We start from the raw sequence: 18,352 nt of genomic DNA on the forward strand, positions 1-18,352 counted from the left end.
ATGGAGCCGCACCGGGAGCGGCCCCGGGCGCTGCTGCTGCTGCTGCCGCTGCTGCTCCCCGCGCCCAGCGCCGCGCAGGCAGGTGAGCACCGGCACCGGTGGGCACGGGGGAACCGGGGCTGCGCCGTTCGGCAAAGGGGAACCGGGGAAACACCGGAGCGCTCGGGGGTCCCGGGACGGGCGGCGGCAGCGCTCGGGGGTGGCGGCGGTACCGGACCCCGATCCAAGCCCGGCAATTCCCGCGGGCGCTTCCTCCGCAGGGGCGTCCCGGGAGTCCCCGGTGCTGTCCCGGGAGGACCGCACGGTTCCGGGAGCACCGGGACCGGCGCTGAAACCGCCCCGGGACTGCGGCTCCGGCGGGGCTGGGGCTCGGTGGCCGCTCCCGTGCTCGGTCCCGCTCTCGGTGCCCCCTCCCGCTCTCGGTCCCGCTCTCGGTGCCCCGTTCCAGGCTCGGTCCCGCTCTCCGTGCCCCCGTTCCGGGCTCGGTCCCGCTCTCCGTGCCCCCGTTCCAGGCTCGGTCCCACTCTCGGTGCCCCGTTCCGTGCTCGGTCCCGCTCTCCGTGCCCCTCCCGGTCCCGGCACCTGCGGCCCCGCAGCTGCCCGGGCTAATTTTAGGCTGCGGGGCCGGGCCCGGTGATGCCTTTGGGGGCTCCGCGCGGGACCCCCGAGGGGAACGGGGGGGATCCTTCACGGGGGGACCCCCGGAGGAACCCCCGGCCCCGCCCGCGAGGCCGCCCCGGCACCCCGGAAGGGCCGCGGCCGCCCGGGAGTTGTTTTTCAATCCCCAAAGGAAAAACACCGAGGGCTGGGCGCGCAGGTGGGGCCGGCGTCGCCCCGAAATCCCGGGGGTGCCCGGGGTGGGGGGCACACCCGGGGGACCCTCGCTGTGTCCCCAGCTCCATCCGTGCGCCACCGGCGACGCCTCGGGTGCCACCCGCGGGCTCCGGCTCCACCGGGAGAGAGGGAACAGCGCGGGGACACCTCGGGGGGCTCGGGGACACCTCGGGGACACCTCGGGGGGCTCGGGGACACCTCGGGGGGCTCGGGGACACCTCGGGGACAGCGAGGGCAGCGGCCCCGGCCCCGCTCCCCCCAGAGCCCGGTCCCTGAGAGCCCCCTTTGTTCGGGGCCGGGGCCCGGCGCACACAGAGCCCCCTTTGTGCCGGGGCCGCCCGGGGCTGGAGGTCGCAGCGAGCCCCTCCCGGTGCCCCCCCCGCCCTCCCCCGGGTCCCCCGGTGCTATTCCGGGCCGCGGTGGCACGCGGCTGATAGCGGGGACGTGCCGGAGCTGCCGGCGCTGATAACGCCCGGTCCCGACGCCGCCGCGGCGCCCGGTGGGGAGGGAAGGGGAGGGGGGGGGTCCAGCATCGCCCCCCCCCCCCCGGGCAGGTGCACCCGGGGGTCGCGAACCCCCCAGTGCCGCCCTGGGACCCCGTTAATGATTCACCGGCGCGCTCGGGGGTCCCGGGGATGGCGCCCCCCAAGCCCCAGGGGACCCCCCCCGGTGTCTCACGGGGGTCGCAGCGCCCCCCGTTCCGGGCCCCCCGTGCCCACCCCCGGGGCAGCGGGGGCCGGGGGCCGCTGCCATCGCAGCTGGGACCTTTTTTTAGCCCTTTCCGTGCTCAAATAGCCCGGCCCGGGGCGGGGGGGCCCTTCCCGTGCGTGCCCCGAGCTCCGCGGCCGCCCCCGGAGGGGTCCCGGGCCGGACAAAGCCGCCTTTGAGCGCGGCCCCCCCGCGCCGGGGCCTGAGTCACGTCTGGCGGGTCCCGCAGCCCTCGGTGCCCCCGGGGGTCCCGGTTTGGGGGGCTCGGGTCCCCCCCCGGTGCCGCCCGCCACAATCGCGGCTTTGTGCGGTGCCACAAAGGGGGCCCTGTGCGCCCCCGGCAACGGGGGGGACACCGAGGGGACCCCGAGGGGACCCCGGGAACGGGGGGGACACCGAGCCCAGCCCGGGAACGCGGGGGTCACCGAGGGGACCCCGGGAACAGGGGGGACACCGAGGAGACCCCGGGAACGCGGGGGTACCGAGCCCAGCCCGGGAACGGGGGGGACACCGAGGGGACCCCGGGAACAGGGGGGACACCGAGCCCAGCCCGGGAACGCGGGGGTACCGAGCCCAGCCCGCGCCCCCGGAGCCGGGAGTGGCCGCGGGGCCCGGGCGGCGGCGGCGGCGGGGCCGAAGTCCGGGCGGGCGTGGCGGGGCGGGGGGGCCCAGCCCGGGGCGCCCGCCTTGCGCAAGGCTCGCCCGGCCGGTTCGGGCACCCCGGGAACGGGGAGGGAACGGAGGGAGCGGCGGGGGAGGAACCGGGGCGGGGACAGCGCTGGGGGGCAAGGATGGGGGACGGGGACAGCATGGAGGGGACAGGGACAGCATGGAGGGGACAGGGACATGGTGGGGGGGACAAGGATGTGGTGGAGGGGACAGGGACACCATGGAGGGGACAGGGACAGCATGGAGGGGACAGGGACATGGTGAGGGGGACAGGGACATGGTGGGGGGGACAGGGACAGCATGGAGGGGACAGGGAGACCATGGAGGGGACAGGGACATGGTGGAGGGGACAGGGACACCATGGAGGGGACAGGGACATGGTGGAGGGGACAGGGACACCATGGAGGGGACAAGGATGTGGTGGAGGGGACAGGGACACCATGGAGGGGATGCCATGGAGGGGACACCATGGAGAGGACAAGGACAAGGTGGAGGGGACAGGGACACCACGAGCAGGGCACTGTGGAGGGGACAAGGACATGGTGGAGGGGACGCCGTGAGGGCAATGCCACGATGGGGACAGGGACGTTTGCAGGGGACACCATGGAAAGGACAGGGACCCCATGAGGACACTGCCATAGCCAATAGACCATGGAGGAGACACGGCCACCGTGGAGGGGACAGGGACATTGAGGGGGGGACAGGGACATTGAGGAGACAGGGACATGGCCACTGAGGAGGTGACACGGCCACCATGGGGACCATGGCCACCAAGAGCAGGACACATCCAGCTCAGAGGGGACAGGGACACCAAGGGACATCAGGGGGATGAGGTGGCCACGGAGGAGGCACACGGCCACCAGCACGTGCAGGACACGGCCAGCTGGGAGGGGACATTGCAGTGACCGTGCAGGGGGTGCCATGGGCATGTGGGGGTACCTGTGGTGGCCCTGGTGGCCCCATGGTGGCCCTGGTGACACAGTGGGTGCTCTGATGATGTGGTGGCCCTGTGGTGGCCCTGGTGACACGGTGGGTGCTCTGATGACGTGGTGGCCCTGTGGTGGCCCTGGTGGCCCTGTGGTGGCCCCGGTGACATGGTGGGTGCTCTGATGACATGGTGGCCCTGTGGTGGCCCCGTGGTGGCCCTGGTGGCCCTGGTGACACGGCGGGTGCCCGCAGTGTGCGCGGGGACGCTGAACGGGCTGAGCGTGACCGGGGACGCGCAGCACCAGTACCAGACCCTGCACAAGATGTACAACAACTGCGAGATCGTCATGGGCAACCTGGAGATCGTCCTCATCGACCACACCCAGGACCTCTCCTTCCTCCAGGTGACCCCCGGGGACACACGGGGACACTGAGGGGGGACATGGACAGCTCTGAGGGGACAGCGGCCTCATAGGGGACATTGCTGCTGTCACCCAGGGGAGGACATGGCCAGTTTGGGGGTGACATGGCCACCATGTGCAGGACATGGCCAGTTGGACATGTGGACATGGGACCATGGCCCTCAAAAGGAGGACTTGGCCAGTTTGGAGGTGACACAGCCACCATGGTGACCATCAAGGGGAGGACTTGGCCATCAAGAGCGACCATGGCCATCAAAAGGAGGACATGGCCATTGAGGGGGTGACATGGCCACCATGGGGACCGTGGCCATCAAGGGGAGGACGTGGCCAGTTTGGAGGTTCCAAACTGGTTCCCAGCCACCATGGGGACCACGGCCATGGCCGCCATGTGTAGGAGACGGCCACCACAGGGACCATGGCAAACCAGAGGAGGACTTGGCCAGTTTGGAGGTCACATGTCCACCATGAGGGCCATCAAGGGGAGGACATGGCCACCATGGGGACCGTGACCATCAAAAGGAGGACATGGCAAATTTGGAGGTTCAGAGCCACCATGGGGACAGTGGCCATCAAAGGGAGGATGTGACCATTGAGGGGGTGACATGGCCACCATGAGGACCATGGCCATCAAGGGGAGGACATGTCCCGTTTGGAGGTCACATGTCCACCATGAGGGCCATCAAGGGGAGGATGTGACCATTGAGGGGTTACGTGCAAGGTGGCCCCATGTCCACCATGAGGACCATGGCCATCAAAAGGAGGACATGGCCAATTTGGAGGTTCAGAGCCACCATGGGGACAGTGGCCATCAAAGGGAGGATGTGACCATTGAGGGGGTGACATGGCCACCACGGGGGCCATCAAGGGGAGGATGTGACCATTGAGGAGTCACATGCAAGGTGGCCCCCATGTCCACCATGAGGACCATGGCCATCAAGGGGAGGGCATGGCCAGTTTGGAGGTCACATGTCCACCATATGGCCCTCAAGGGGAGGACATGGCCACCATGAGGACCATGGCCATCAAGGGGAGGACATGGCCAGTTTGGAGGTGACATGTCCACCATGTGGCCCTCAAGGGGATGACATGGCCACCATGGGGGCCATGACCATCAAAGGGAGGATGTGACCATTGAGGGGGTGACACAGCCACCACAGTGTGTCACCGGGGCCGCAGGTGACCCCTCTGCCCCCGCAGACCATCCGGGAGGTGACCGGCTACATCCTGATCGCCATGAACGTGTTCGCGGCGCTGCCGCTGCAGAACCTGCGCGTGATCCGCGGCACGCAGTTCTACGAGGACAAATTCGCCCTCTTCGTGCTGCTCAACTACAACCCCAACACCACGCACGCCCTGCGCCAGCTCGGCCTCAACCAGCTCACAGGTGGGGACGCTGAGGGTTGGGGACAACGCGGGAATGGGGGCACCGCGGGGGCCGGGGACATCGTGAGGGTTTGGGGACATCGTGAGGGTTTGGGGACGCTGCGGGGGCCGGGGACATTGTGGTAGGTTGGGGACACCATGGTGGGTTAGGAACGCCATGGGGTTGGGGGCATTGTGGGGAGATGGGGACATCATGGAGGGATGGGGACACCATGGGGTTTGGGGACGTCATGGAGGGTTGGGGACACCATGGGGTTGGGGACATCATGAGGTTGAGGACACTGCAGTTGGGGACATCATGGAGGGATAGGGACACCGTGGGGTTTGGGGACATTGTGAAGGGTTGGGGACATCCTGGAGGGTTGGGCACATCATGAGGTTGAGGACACTGCAGTTGGGGACATCATGGAGGGTTGGGGACACGATGTTGGGTTGGGGACATTGCAGGGGAGCTGGGGACATTGCAGAGGGTTGGGGACACCATGGGGACTGGGGACATTGTGAGGCTGAGGGCACCATGGGAATGGGGACATTGCAGGGGGCTGGGGACATTGTGGGGAGATGGGGACACCACGGGGGTTGGGGACACCATGGAGGATTGGGGACACCATGGAGGGCTGGGGACACCATGGAGGGTTGGGGACGTCACAGGGCGCTTGAGACACCCATGGGACTGGCACGGAGAGGGGACACTGCCACCCCTCTGTGCCCTCTGAGGTCCCCATCCCACTGCTACCCCCGTGTCCCCAAGGTCCCCATGCCAGGGCAGTGCCACCTCCGTGGTGTCCCCTGTGGTGTCCCCTTGGGGCAGGGAAGGTCCCCAAGGTCCCCATGCCCTCCCTGTGCTGCCAGGCGGGTCTGGGGGGCTCTGTCCCTGCTGTCCCCTCTCGTCACCCCCGTGTCCCCCCAGAGATCCTGGCGGGGGGGGTGTACATCGAGAAGAACGCGCAGCTGTGCCACGTGGACACGGTGGAGTGGAGGGACATCATGAGGGACCCGCGCCTGGAGCCGCTCGTCAGGGACAACGGCCGCGCCTGTGCGTGGGGACAGGGACACCGGCGGCTGGGCCACCCCTGCCTTGGGGGCACTGCACTTCGGGGTCACCCCGGCCTTTGGGGTCACTGCACCTCGGGGTCACTGCACTTTGGGGTCACCCCTGCCTTTGGGGCCACCACTGCCTTGGGGGCACTGCACTTTGGGTTCCCCCTGCCTTTGGGGTCACTGCACTTTGGGGTCACTGCACCTTGGGGTCACTGCACTTTGGGGCCACCCCTGCCTTGGGGTCACCCCTGCCTTGGGGTCACTGCACTTTGGGGTCCCCCCTGCCTTTGGGGTCCCCCCTGCCTTTGGGGTCACTGCACCTTGGGCTCACCCCTGCCTTTGGGGTCACTGCACTTTGGGGTCACCCCTGCTTTGGGGTCACTGCACTTTGGGGCCACCCCTGCCTTTGGGGCACTGCACTTTGGGGTCACCCCTGCCTTTGGAGTGACTTTGGGGTGGCTTTGGGGTCATCCCCGGGTTTTGGGTCAGCCCTGGCCTTGGAGTGGCTTTGGGGGTCACCTCTTGGTTTTGGGGTCGCCCCTGGGGCTGGGGTCATCCTATGGTTTGTGGTCACTTTGGGGCCACCTCTGGGGCTGGGGTCACTTTGGGGTGGCTTCAAGGTCATCCCTTGGTTTGTGGTCACTTTGGGGCCATCTCTTGTTTTTGGGTCACCCCTGGCCTTGGAATCACTTTGGGGTAAATCCTGGGTTTGGGGTGACCTTAGGGTGGCTTTGGGGTCACCGCTGGGTTTGTGGTCACTTTGGAGTAAACCCCTGGGTTTGGGGTGGCTTTGGGGTCACTCCTAGGTTTAGGGTCCTTTTGGAGTCCCCCTTGGGTTTAGGGTCACTTTGGGGGTGCCCCCTGGATTTTGGGGTCCCTTTGGGGTGACCTCTGGCTTTGGAGTGACCGCTGTTTTTGGGGTCCCTTTGGAATCCCTTTGGGGTCACCCCTTGGTTTGAGGCCCCCCTGTTTCTGGGGTCCCTTTGGGGTCCCTGTGGTGTCTCTTTCGTGTCCCCCTGTATTTGGGGTCCCCCTGTATTTGGGGTCCCCGGTTGTGACCCCGCTGCTGCCCTGTCCCGCAGGTCCCCCGTGCCATGAGAGCTGTGGTGGTCACTGCTGGGGGCCGGGCCCCGAGGACTGCCAGAAACGTGAGAGCCGGGGGTACCGGGGATACCGGGGATACCGGGGATACCGGGGGTACCGGGGGTACCGGGGGGGTTGTGGGGCTGGGCTGAGCCCCCCGGTGACCCCCGGTGTCCCCCCCGGTGTCCCCGCAGTGACCAAGACCATCTGCGCCCCGCAGTGCAACGGGCGCTGCTTCGGCCGCGCGCCCAACGAGTGCTGCCACGAGGAGTGCGCGGGCGGCTGCACCGGGCCCCTGCGCACCGACTGCTTCGTACGTCCGTCTGTCCGTGTGTCCGTGTGTCTGTGTGTGTGTCTGTCTGTCCATGTGTGTCTGTGCACCGGGCCCCTGCGCACCGACTGCTTCGTATGTCCGTCTGTCTGTGTGTCCGTGTGTCTGTGTGTCTGTCTGTGTGTGTCTGTGTGTGTGTCTGTGCACCGGGCCCCTGCGCACTGACTGCTTCATACGTCCGTGTGTCCATGTGTCCGTGTGTCTGTCTGTCTGTGTGTCTGTGTGTGTGTCTGTCCGTGTGTGTGTGTGTCTGTCTGTGTGTGTGTCCATGTGTCTGTCTGTGTGTGTGTGTGTGTCTGTCTGTCCGTGTGTGTCTGTGCACCAGGCCCCTGCTCACCGACTGCTTCGTACGTCCGTCTGTCCGTCTGTCTGTCTGTCTGTGTGTCTGTGTGTGTGTCCGTGTGTCTGTGTGTCCGTGTCTCTGTCTGTGTGTGTGTGTCTGTCCGTGTGTGTCTGTCTGTGCACCGGGCCCCTGCGCACAGACTGCTTCGTACGTCCGTCTGTCCGTCTGTCTGTCTGTCTGTGTGTCTGTGTGTGTGTCCGTCTGTCTGTCTGTGTGTCTGTGTGTGTGTCTGTCCGTGTGTGTCTGTGCACCGGGCCCCTGCGCACTGACTGCTTCGTACGTCTGTCTGTCTGTGTGTCCGTGTGTCTGTGTGTCTGTGTCTGTGTGTCTGTGTGTGTGTCTGTGTGTCTGTGCACTGGGCCCCTGCGCACCGACTGCTTCGTACGTCCGTCTGTCTGTCCGTGTGTCTGTCTGTGTGTGTGTCTGTGTACCGGGCCCCTGCACACCGACTGCTTCATACGTCCGTGTGTCCATGTGTCTGTCTGTGTGTGTGTCTGTGTGTGTGTCTGTGTGTGTGTCTGTGTGTGAGTCTGTGTGTCTGTGTGTCTGTGCGTCTGTCTGTCTGTGTCTCTGTGTGTCTGTCTGTGTGTCCGTCTGTCTGTCTGTCTGTGTGTCTGTGTGTCTGTGTGTCCGTCCGTGTGTCTGTCTGTGTGTCTGTGCACTGGGCCCCTGCGCACCGACTACTTTGTACGTCTGTGTGTCCGTCTGTCTGTCCGTCCGTGTGTCTGTGTGTCTGTCTGTCCGTGTGTCTTGTGCGTCTGTCTGTCTGTCTGTGCACCGGGCCCCTGTGCACCGACTGCTTCGTCCGTCTGTCCGTCTGTCTGTCTGTGTGTCTGTCTGTCCCTGCGCACGCACTGCTTCGTACATCTGTCTGTCTGTGCATCTGTTTGTCTGTCTGTCTGTCCATCTGCCCGTCCCTGCGCATGCACTGCTTTGTACGTCTGTCTGTCCGTCCGTCTGTCCATCCAGCTGTCTGTGTATCCACCCGCCCCTGTGTCCGTCCATCCATCCATCCATCCCTCCATCCATCCATCCATCCATCCATCCATCCATCCATCCATCCATCCATCCATCCATCCATCCATCCACCCGTCCACCTCCCCGTCCGTGTGTCCGTCTGTCCATCCATCTGTCCCCCGTGCCCACCCCGTGTCCACCCGCCCACCCCCGTGTCCGTCTGTCCGTCCCCAGGCCTGCCGCCACTTCAACGACAGCGGCTCGTGCGTGCCGCTGTGCCCGCAGCCCCTGATCTACAACAAGCTCACGTTCCAGCTGGAGCCCAACCCCGACACCAAGTACCAGTACGGGGGCGTCTGCGTGCGCCAGTGCCCCCGTGAGTGCGGCCGGGGGGCCCGGGGAGGGCACCGGGTTTGGGGGTGTTGGAGTTAAACCCCAATAGAGCCGGGTGGGACCTGCCTGGGCTTGCCCAGCCCTTGCTGCTTGACCAAGGGCGGCAGCTGTGGTGGTTTCACCTCAGAGACACCTTTGGCTGGCTGGGTATTGCAGCAAAAGTGAGGGTCCCACCTCAGGGGTCTCTTCCCTGATTGATCCAGCCAATTGGACGCTAAAATATTGAAATTAAATCCCAATATTGCCAAATGGGACGTGCCTGGGCTTGCCCAGCCCTTGCTGCTTGACCAAGGGCGGGAGCTGTGGTGGTTTCACCTCAGAGACACCTTTGGCTGGCTGGATTTTGCAGCAAAAGTGAGGGTGCCACCTCAGGGGTCTCTTCCCTGACTGATCCAGCCCCAGGATGGAGCTGCCTCACGTTGGGTGCCAATATATTGGAATTAAATCCCAATAGAGCCAAATGGGACGTGCCTGGGTTTGCCCAGCCCTTGCTGCTTGACCAAAGGCAGCAGCTGTGGTGGTTTCACCTCAGAGACACTTTTGGCTGGCTGGATATTGCAGCTGGGTGCTTGGGACAAGTCCAGGCTTGCAGGAGCTCAGGTTTACCTCTGGTGGAGAAGCTTTAAGGTGATGGTGAAGGAAAGGAGTCGGTTCTGCTGGAGGTTTTGGATCCAGAGCTTTATTCTGGCCTCTGAATGCAGCAACAGCTCCCACAGAACTCCCTGAGCCCGTGGCTGCTGCTCCTTTTAACCCTGGGGAGAGGGGCAGGGAAGGGGCAGGGAGCCACCAACCAGGCACAGGAGAGGAGGGACAAAGGGACAAAGGACACCTGGATGGCCCAATGTCCCCCCAGGGCATCTTCTGAACCTCACCAATCCCACGAGGCCCTTTCTGGAACGCCAGGACTGACGGGCAGCACCCAGCAGGGGCAAGGGAGGGGAAGGGAGAGGAGATTGGCACAGCTGGGGATGACTGAGAGGGGTTAATGCATCACACCAATGCAACAGGGGGGGACACGGGTGACCCCTGGCGTGTCCCTGTCCCCGTGCCCCTCCGCAGACAATTTCGTGGTGGACCAGAGCTCGTGCGTGCGCGCCTGCCCCAACGACAAGATGGAGGTGGAGAAGAACGGGCTGAAGATCTGCGAGCCCTGCGCGGGGCTGTGCCCCAAGGGTAGGGGCTGGGGGCGTTCTGGGGGTGCCCAGGGGGGTCTGGGGGGCTCTGAGACCCCCCCCTGACCCCTGCCTACCCCTCACAGCCTGCGAGGGCACCGGTGCCGGCAGCAAATACCAAACCGTGGACTCCAGCAACATCGACACCTTCATCAACTGCACCAAGATCCTGGGCAACCTCGACTTCCTCATCACGGGCCTGGAGGGGTGAGGGACGCAATTTGGAATTTGGGGGGGGGGGGTTTAGGGGGTGCAGCCCCCAGCCCCAGCCCCGCTGACGCCTCCTGTGGCCCCGCAGGGACCCCTGGCGCAACATCTCGGCGCTGGACCCCGAGAAGCTGAACGTGTTCCGGACGGTGCGGGAGATCACGGGTGAGGAGCGGGGGCTGCAGGTGCTGGGAGCCCCCTGGAGCCCCCCAGGACCCCCCTGAGCCCGGGGTGCGCCCGCAGGGTACCTGAACATCCAGTCCTGGCCCAAGCACATGCACAACTTCAGCGTCTTCTCCAACCTCGAGACCATCGGGGGACGGAGCCTCTACAAGTGAGGAGCCCCTGCTGCGTGTGCTGGGCCCCTCCCGGCATCTCTGATCCCTGAATTCCCTGCTTTCCCCTAATTCCTGCATCCCTGATCCCTGAATTCCCTGCTTTCCCTAATTCCTGCATTCCCGATCCCTGAATTCCCTGCTTTCCCCTAATTCCTGCATTCCCAATCCCTGAATTCCCTGTTTTCCCCTAATTCCTGCATTCCCGATCCCTGAATTCCCTGCTTTCCCTATTTTCTGAATTCCCAATCCCTGAATTCCCTGTTTTCCCTAATTCCTGCATCTCTGATCTCTGAATTCCCTGCTTTCCCCTAATTCCTGCATTCCTGATCCCTGAATTCCCTGCTTTCCCCTAATTCCTGCATTCCCGATCCCTGAATTCCCTGCTTTCCCCTAATTCCTGAATCTCTGATCCCTGAATTCCCTGCTTTTCCCTAATTCCTGCATTCCCAATCCCTGAATTCCCTGTTTTCCCTAATTCCTGCATCTCTGATCCCTGAATTCCCTGTTTTCCCTAATTCCTGCATCTCTGATCCCTGAATTCCCTGCTTTCCATAATTCCTGCATTCCCAATCCCTGAATTCCCCGTTTTCCCTAATTTCTGAATTCCCCATTTTCCCCAATCCCTGAATTCCCCATTTTCCCAACGCCTGAATTCCCCCTTTTCCCAATCCCTGAATTTCCCATTTCCCCAACCCCTGAATTCCCCGTTTTCCTCAATTCCCTCCTCCCCTCATCCCTGCATCCCTGCTTGTCCTGGCACCCTCCCTTCCCTCTGTCCTTGTCCGTCCCTCCGTCTGTCCCCTCCTCCCGCTCCCGCTTCATTCCCCGACTCCCGGAGCAGCTCCCGGTTCATTTCCCGGTTCCCGCTTCATCCTCCCGGTTCCCAGTTCCCGGTTCATCCTCCCGGTTCCCGCTTCATTCCCCGAATCCCGGAGCAGTTCCCAGTTCATCCTCCCGGTTCCCGGTTCATTCCCCGGTTCCCGGAGCAGCTCCCGGTTCATTTCCCGGTTCCCGCTTCATTCCCTGAATTCCGGAGCAGCTCCCGGTTCATTTCCCGGTTCCCGCTTCATCCTCCCGGTTCCCAGTTCCCGGTTCATCCTCCCGGTTCCCGCTTCATCCCCCGGTTCCCGGAGCAGCTCCCGGTTCATTTCCCGGTTCCCGCTTCATTCCCTGAATCCCGGAGCAGCTCCCGGTTCCCGGTTCATTTCCCGGTTCCCGCTTCATCCCGCGGCTCCCGGAGCATCCCCTCACTCCCGTGTCCCCCCAGCCCCCCAAATCCCGGTGTCGCTCCCCTCATCCCCCGTTCATTCCCCGACTCCCGGAGCATCCCCCGGACCCCCCCATCTCCCGTAGCCCCCCGTACCCCCCCAGCGCCCCGAATCCCGGTGTCGCTCCCCTCATCCCCGGTTCATTCCCCGACTCCCGGACCCCCCCTCGCTCCCGTAGCCCCCCGTGCCCCCCCCCAGCGCCCCGAATCCCGGTGTCTCGCTCCCCTCAGCCGCGGTTTCTCGCTGCTGATCATGAAGAACGAGAACGTGACCTCGCTGGGGCTGCGCTCGCTGCGCGAGGTGAGCGCGGGCCGCGTGTACATCACGGAGAACCGGCGGCTCTGCTTCCTGCACACCGTGCACTGGGCCGCGCTCAGCCGCAGCCGCGCCGACCTCGACATCCGCAACAACCGGCCCCGCAGCAAGTGCCGTGCGTGGGCAGGGCGGGGACGGGGCGTGGGAGCCCCCCCGGGAGCCCTCGGGGGCACCCGGACCCCAAACTGAGACCCCTGGTCTGTCCCATAGGGGAGGGGACATCATGGGGACCCCCAGATCCCGCACTGAACCGAGCCCCCCATTCCTAACACAGACCCCGGGACCCCTCAGGGACACCCAGACCCCAAACTGAGACCCCCGGTCTGTCCCATAGGGGAGGGGACATCATGGGGACCCCCAGATCCTGCACTGAACCGAGCCCCCCATTCCTTACACAGACCCCGGGACCCCTCAGGGACACCCAGACCCCAAACTGAGACCCCCGGTCTGTCCCATAGGGGAGGGGACATCATGGGGACCCTCAGATCCCACACTGAACCCCCATTCCCCCGGGCATGGGACCCCTCAGGGATACCCAGACCCCAAACTGAGACCCCCGGTCTGTCCCATAGGGGAGGGGACACTGGGACCCCCAGATCCTGCACTGAACCAGATCCTGAACCGAGCCCCCCATTCCTTACACAGACCCCGGGACCCCCCCGGGACCCCTCAGGGACACCCAGACCCCTTGAGAGGCCCCCGGTCTGTCCCATAGAGGAGGGGACATAGGGACCCCCAGATCCTCCACTGAACCCCCATTCCCCTGGGCATGGGACCCCTCAGGGACACCCAGACCCCAAACTGAGACCCCCGGTCTGTCCCATAGGGGAGGGGACATCGTAGGGACCCCCAGATCCTGCACTGAACCGAGCCCCCCATTCCTTACACAGACCCCTACACCCCCCCCGGGACCCCTCAGGGACACCCAGACCCCTTGGGAGCCCCCCAGTCTGTCCCATAGAGGAGGGGACATAGGGACCCCCAGATCCCACACTGAACCCCCATTCCCCCGGGCATGGGACCCCTCGAGGACCCCCAGACCCCTCCAGGGATCCCCTGTCCATCACATTAGGGAGGGGACACTGGGACCCCCAGACCCCTCCAGGGGCTCCCTGTCTGTCCCATAGGGGGGGACACACCAGGACAAATGGACCCCGGGCTGAGGGACCCCCCAGACCCTGCCCTGAGCCCCCTTTGTCCCCTCCATGTCAAGGGTGACCCCCAGCCCCACTCTGAGCATATGGGGGGGGGGGGAGTGACCCCAGCCCTGCTGTCCCCATGGGTGACCCCAGCCCCTCTCAGAGCCCCTGATGGGTGACCCCAGCCCCTGTCCCCATGGGTGCCCCCAGCCCCTCTGTGCCCCCAGCCCCTCTCTGTCCCCCCTGTCCCTATGGGTGCCCCCAGCCCCTCTCTGTCCCCATGGGTGCCCCCAGCCCCTCTCTGTCCCCCTGGGTGCCCCCAGCCCTGCTCTGTCCCCATGGGTGCCCCCAGCCCCACTGTCCCTGTCCCCATGGGTGCCCCCAGCCCCCTGTGCCCCCAGCCCCTCTCTGTCCCCATGGGTGCCCCCAGCCCCACTCTGTCCCCCCTGTCCCCATGAGTGCCCCCAGCCCTGCTCTGTCCCCATGGATGCCTCCAGCTCCTCTGTCCCCTGTCCCCATGGGTGCCCCCAGCCCCCAGCCCCTGTCCCCTGTCCCCATGGGTGCCCCCAGCCCCTGTCCCCATGGGTGCCCCCAGCTCCTCTGTCTCCTGTCCCCATGGGTGCCCCCAGCCCCTGTCCCCTGTCCCCATGGGTGCCCCCAGCCCCTCTCTGTCCCCATGGGTGCCCCCAGCCCCTGGGTGACCCCAGCCACTGTCGCTGTCCCCCCAGAGCAAGAGGGCAAGGTGTGTGACCCGCTGTGCTCGGCCGAGGGCTGCTGGGGCCCCGGGCCCGGGCAGTGCCTGTCCTGCCGCTTCTACAGCAGGAGGGGCGTCTGTGTGCCCACCTGCCGCTTCACCGAGGGGTCAGCGGGCACGGGGGCGTGGGGGGCACGGGGGACAAACAGGGCATGGGGGGCATGGGAGACAAACAGGGCATGGGGGAGAAAGGGGACAAACAGGGCATGGGGGACAAACAGGGCATGGGGGACAAGGGGGACACGGGGGACATGGGGGGTGTGGGGAACATGGGGGACATGGGGGACAAACAGGGCATGGGGCAGAAAGGGGACAAACAGGGCATGGAGGAGAAAGGGGACAAACAGGGCGTGGGGGACATGGGGGACAAACAGGGCAAGGGGGGACAAACAGGGCATGGGGGACAAACAGGGAATGGGGGACAAGGGGGACAAACAGGGCATGGGGGACATGGGGGACATGGAGGGCATGGGGGACAAGGGGGACAAACAGGGCGTGGGGGAGAAAGGGGACAAACAGGGCATGGGGGACATGGGGGAGAAACAGGGTGTGGGGGACATGGGGGACATGGAGGGCATGGGGGACATGGGGGGACAAGGGGGGTACGGGGAACATGGGGGGTGTGGGAAACATGGGGGCACTGGGGGACAAAGGGGACAAGAGGGGCACGGGGGGCACGGGGGACAAGAAGGGCACAGGGGGCACTGGGGACATGGGGGGCACTGGGGGGTGTGAGGGGCATGGGGGACAAAGGGGACATGGGGGCACAGGGGGGCACGGGGAACACAGGGGACAAGGGGGGTGTGGGCAACACAGGGAAATTGGGGATGTGGGGGGCACACGGGGGGCACTGCGGAGACCCTCGGGGTGGGCATTGGGGTGGGGGATCAGCCCTGTGACCCCCAGAATGGCCCTGTCACCCCCAGAGTGGCCCTGTCACCCCCGGGATGGCTGTCACCCCCAGAATGGCCCTGTCACCATCAGAATGGCCCTGTCACCCCCGGGATGTCCCTGTCACCATCGGGGTGACTCTGTCCCCCGCGGGATGTCCCTGTCACCCCCAGGATGTCCCTGTCCCCCCCGGGATGGCCCTGTCACCCCCGGGATGTCCCTGTCACCCACAGAACGGCCCTGTCACCCCAGAATGTCCCTGTCACCCCCAGAATGTCCCTGTCCCCCCCGGGATGGCCCTGTCCCCCCCGGGATGTCCCTGTCCCCCCCGGGATGTCCCTGTCACCCCCAGAACGGCCCTGTCACCCCCGGGATGTCCCTGTCCCCCCCGGGATGGCCCTGTCACCCCCAGAATGTCCCTGTCCCCCCCGGGATGTCCCTGTCCCCCCCGGGATGTCCCTGTCACCCCAGGGACGGCCCTGTCACCCCCGGGATGTCCCTGTCACCCCCAGAGTGGCCCTGTCACCCCCGGGATGGCTGTCACCCCCAGAATGGCCCTGTCACCATCAGAATGGCCCTGTCACCCCCGGGATGTCCCTGTCACCATCGGGGTGACTCTGTCCCCCGCGGGATGTCCCTGTCACCCCCAGGATGTCCCTGTCCCCCCCAGAATGTCCCTGTCACCCCCGGAATGTCCCTGTCACCCCCGGGATGGCCCTGTCACCCCCAGAATGTCCCTGTCCCCCCCAGAATGGCCCTGTCCCCCCCGGGATGTCCCTGTCCCCCCCGGGATGTCCCTGTCCCCCCCGGGATGGCCCTGTCACCCCCAGGATGTCCCTGTCACCCCCAGAACGGCCCTGTCCCCCCCGGGATGTCCCTGTCCCCCCCGGGATGTCCCTGTCCCCCCCAGAATGTCCCTGTCACCCCCGGGATGTCCCTGTCCCCCCCGGCTGGTGACGGTGCCACCCCGATGTGCCCCCAGGGACCCTCGGGAGTTCTCGCAGGGCGGCGAATGCACCGAGTGCCACCCGGAGTGCGAGCGCATCGACGGCGGCGGCGCCACCTGCAACGGCTCGGTACGGCCCGGCCGCGCCCCCCCCTTGTCCCCATTGTCCCCACAGCGTCCCCATTGTCCCCACATTGTCACCGCCCCCTCCGCAGGGCGCCGACACCTGCACGCGCTGCGCGCACTATCGCGACGGGCCGCACTGCGTGCAGCGATGTCCCGACGGGGTCCTGGGCGAGCGCGGCCCCATCTACAAATTCCCCGACGGGAGCCGCGAGTGCCGGCCCTGCCACGAGAACTGCACCCGAGGGTGCGTGCGGGGCTCGGGGGGATCGGGGACACAGAGACAGGGGGGGTTTGGGGGGTCCGGGAAGGGTGGGGGGGTCAGGGAGCCATGGCGGACATGGGGGGGTTTAGGGGACCCCGTGGAGGGGAGAGGGGGGGGCTCAAAAGGTCTTTGGGAGGAGGGTGGGGGTCCCAAAACCTCTTTGGGAGGAGGGTGGGGGTCCTAAAAGGTCTTTGGGAGGAGGGTGGGGGTCCCAAAAGCTCTTTGGGAGGAGGGTGGGGGTCCTAAAAGGTCTTTGGGAGGAGGGTGGGGGCCTTGGGGTATAATTTGGGGCAAGGTGGGGGTCCCAAAACCACTTTGGGAGGAGAGTGGGGGTCCCAAAACCAGTTTGGTAGGAGGGTGGGGGTCCCAAAAGCTCTTTGGGGAGCAGGGTGGGGGTCCCAAAACTTCTTTGGGAAGCGTCTTTGGGGGCCCTGGGCAGGTTGGGGGGCTCAGGACCCCACTTGGGACTCTGTGGAGGGCAGGGTGGGGGTCCCAAGACCTCTTTGAAGAGCAGGGTTGGGGTCTTGGGGCATCACTGGGGGCAGGGTGGGGGTCCTGGGGCATCATTTGGGGCAGGATTTGGGGACTCAGGACCTCACTGGTGCCATTTTGGGGTCTGGGGTCTCCGCTGGGGGGTCCCCCAGGGGCTGACTCCCATCTCCCTCCCCACAGGTGTGTGGGGCCGCTGCTGCGGGACTGCCTGGGGGACCCCCTGCCCGTGTCCAGGTACCATGGGGGGGTCCCGGGGGGTCCCGGGGGGCTGCGGGGACCCCGAGGGGCTGTGGGGACCCCGAGGGGCTGCGGGGACCCCGAGGGGCTGTGGGGACCCTAACCCTGTGCTTTTCCATGTCCTCATCCCTGTCCCTATTCCTGTCCCCGTTCCTCATCCCCGTCCCCATCCCGTCCGATCCCATCCCATCCTATCCCATCCCATCCCATCCCATCCCATCCCATCCCATCCCGTCCCATCCATCCCATCCCATCCCATCCCATCCCATCCCATCCCATCCCATCCCATCCCATCCCATCCCATCCCATCGCTGTTCCCATTTCCGCCCCATTCCCTTTCCCTTTCCCGTTCCTGTCCCCGTCCCATCCCCGTCCCCATCCCATCCCATCACCGTTCCCATTCCCATTTCCACCCCGTTCCCTTTCCCTTTCCCTTTCCCTTTCCCTTTCCCTTTCCCTTTCCCTTTCCCATCCCCGTTCCCATTCCCGTTCCCATCCCCACTCTGTTCCTGTTCCGATTCCCGTTCCCACCCCGGTCCTGCCTGATCCCGTTCCCATCCCCGTTCCCTTTCCCGTTCCCATCCCTGTTCCCTTTCCCATTCCTTTTCCCGATCCCGTTCCCATCCCCATCCCCGTTTGCGTTCCCGTCCCATCCCCACCCCATTCCCCTTCCCGTTGCCTTTCCCATCCCCGTCCCCGTCCCCGTTCCCATCCCCGTTCCCTTTCCCATTCCTTTTCCCGATCCCGTTCCCATCCCCACCTCATCCCCATCCCCATCCCCATCCCCGTCCCCGTTCCCATTCCCTTTCCCATCCCCATCCCCGTTCCCGCCCGGTTCCTGGTGCCGCAGGCGGGCCCCGACGCTGATCGCGGTCATGGTGGTCGGTGCCGTTTTCCTCTCGTGCTCGCTGGTGCTGCTGGCGCTGCTCTACTGGCGGGGCAAGAAGATCCAGAAGAAGCGGGCGATGCGGCGCTACCTGGAGCGGGGCGAGGTCAGCACCGGGGGCACCGGGAACGGCACCGGGGGAGCACCGGGGAGGCACCGGGAACGGCACCGGAGCGGCCCCGGGAGCGGCCCCAGGGCGGCGGGGAGGGGCGGGTCCTGCGTCCGGTC

General features: G+C 65.8%; 1 protein-coding gene across 1 annotated transcript in view; it reads left to right on the forward strand.

Annotated features, from left to right (window-relative positions):
* Positions 1-18,352, forward strand: part of ERBB3 (erb-b2 receptor tyrosine kinase 3) — a 34,721-nt gene continuing 16,369 nt past the window's right edge. Inside the window, exons 1-17 of the mRNA XM_077173175.1 lie at positions 1-82; positions 3,391-3,542; positions 4,758-4,944; positions 5,854-5,979; positions 7,067-7,132; positions 7,262-7,380; positions 8,933-9,074; positions 10,151-10,264; positions 10,350-10,470; positions 10,562-10,635; positions 10,714-10,804; positions 12,307-12,506; positions 14,259-14,391; positions 16,158-16,251; positions 16,337-16,491; positions 17,182-17,235; positions 18,089-18,230. Coding sequence (XP_077029290.1) covers positions 1-82; positions 3,391-3,542; positions 4,758-4,944; positions 5,854-5,979; positions 7,067-7,132; positions 7,262-7,380; positions 8,933-9,074; positions 10,151-10,264; positions 10,350-10,470; positions 10,562-10,635; positions 10,714-10,804; positions 12,307-12,506; positions 14,259-14,391; positions 16,158-16,251; positions 16,337-16,491; positions 17,182-17,235; positions 18,089-18,230 — 2,052 coding nt within the window. The remainder of the gene's footprint in view (positions 83-3,390; positions 3,543-4,757; positions 4,945-5,853; positions 5,980-7,066; positions 7,133-7,261; positions 7,381-8,932; positions 9,075-10,150; positions 10,265-10,349; positions 10,471-10,561; positions 10,636-10,713; positions 10,805-12,306; positions 12,507-14,258; positions 14,392-16,157; positions 16,252-16,336; positions 16,492-17,181; positions 17,236-18,088; positions 18,231-18,352) is intronic.

The sequence above is a fragment of the Agelaius phoeniceus genome, unplaced genomic scaffold, assembly GCF_051311805.1.
Source record: "Agelaius phoeniceus isolate bAgePho1 unplaced genomic scaffold, bAgePho1.hap1 Scaffold_341, whole genome shotgun sequence".
Classification (NCBI taxonomy): Eukaryota; Metazoa; Chordata; class Aves; order Passeriformes; family Icteridae; genus Agelaius; species Agelaius phoeniceus.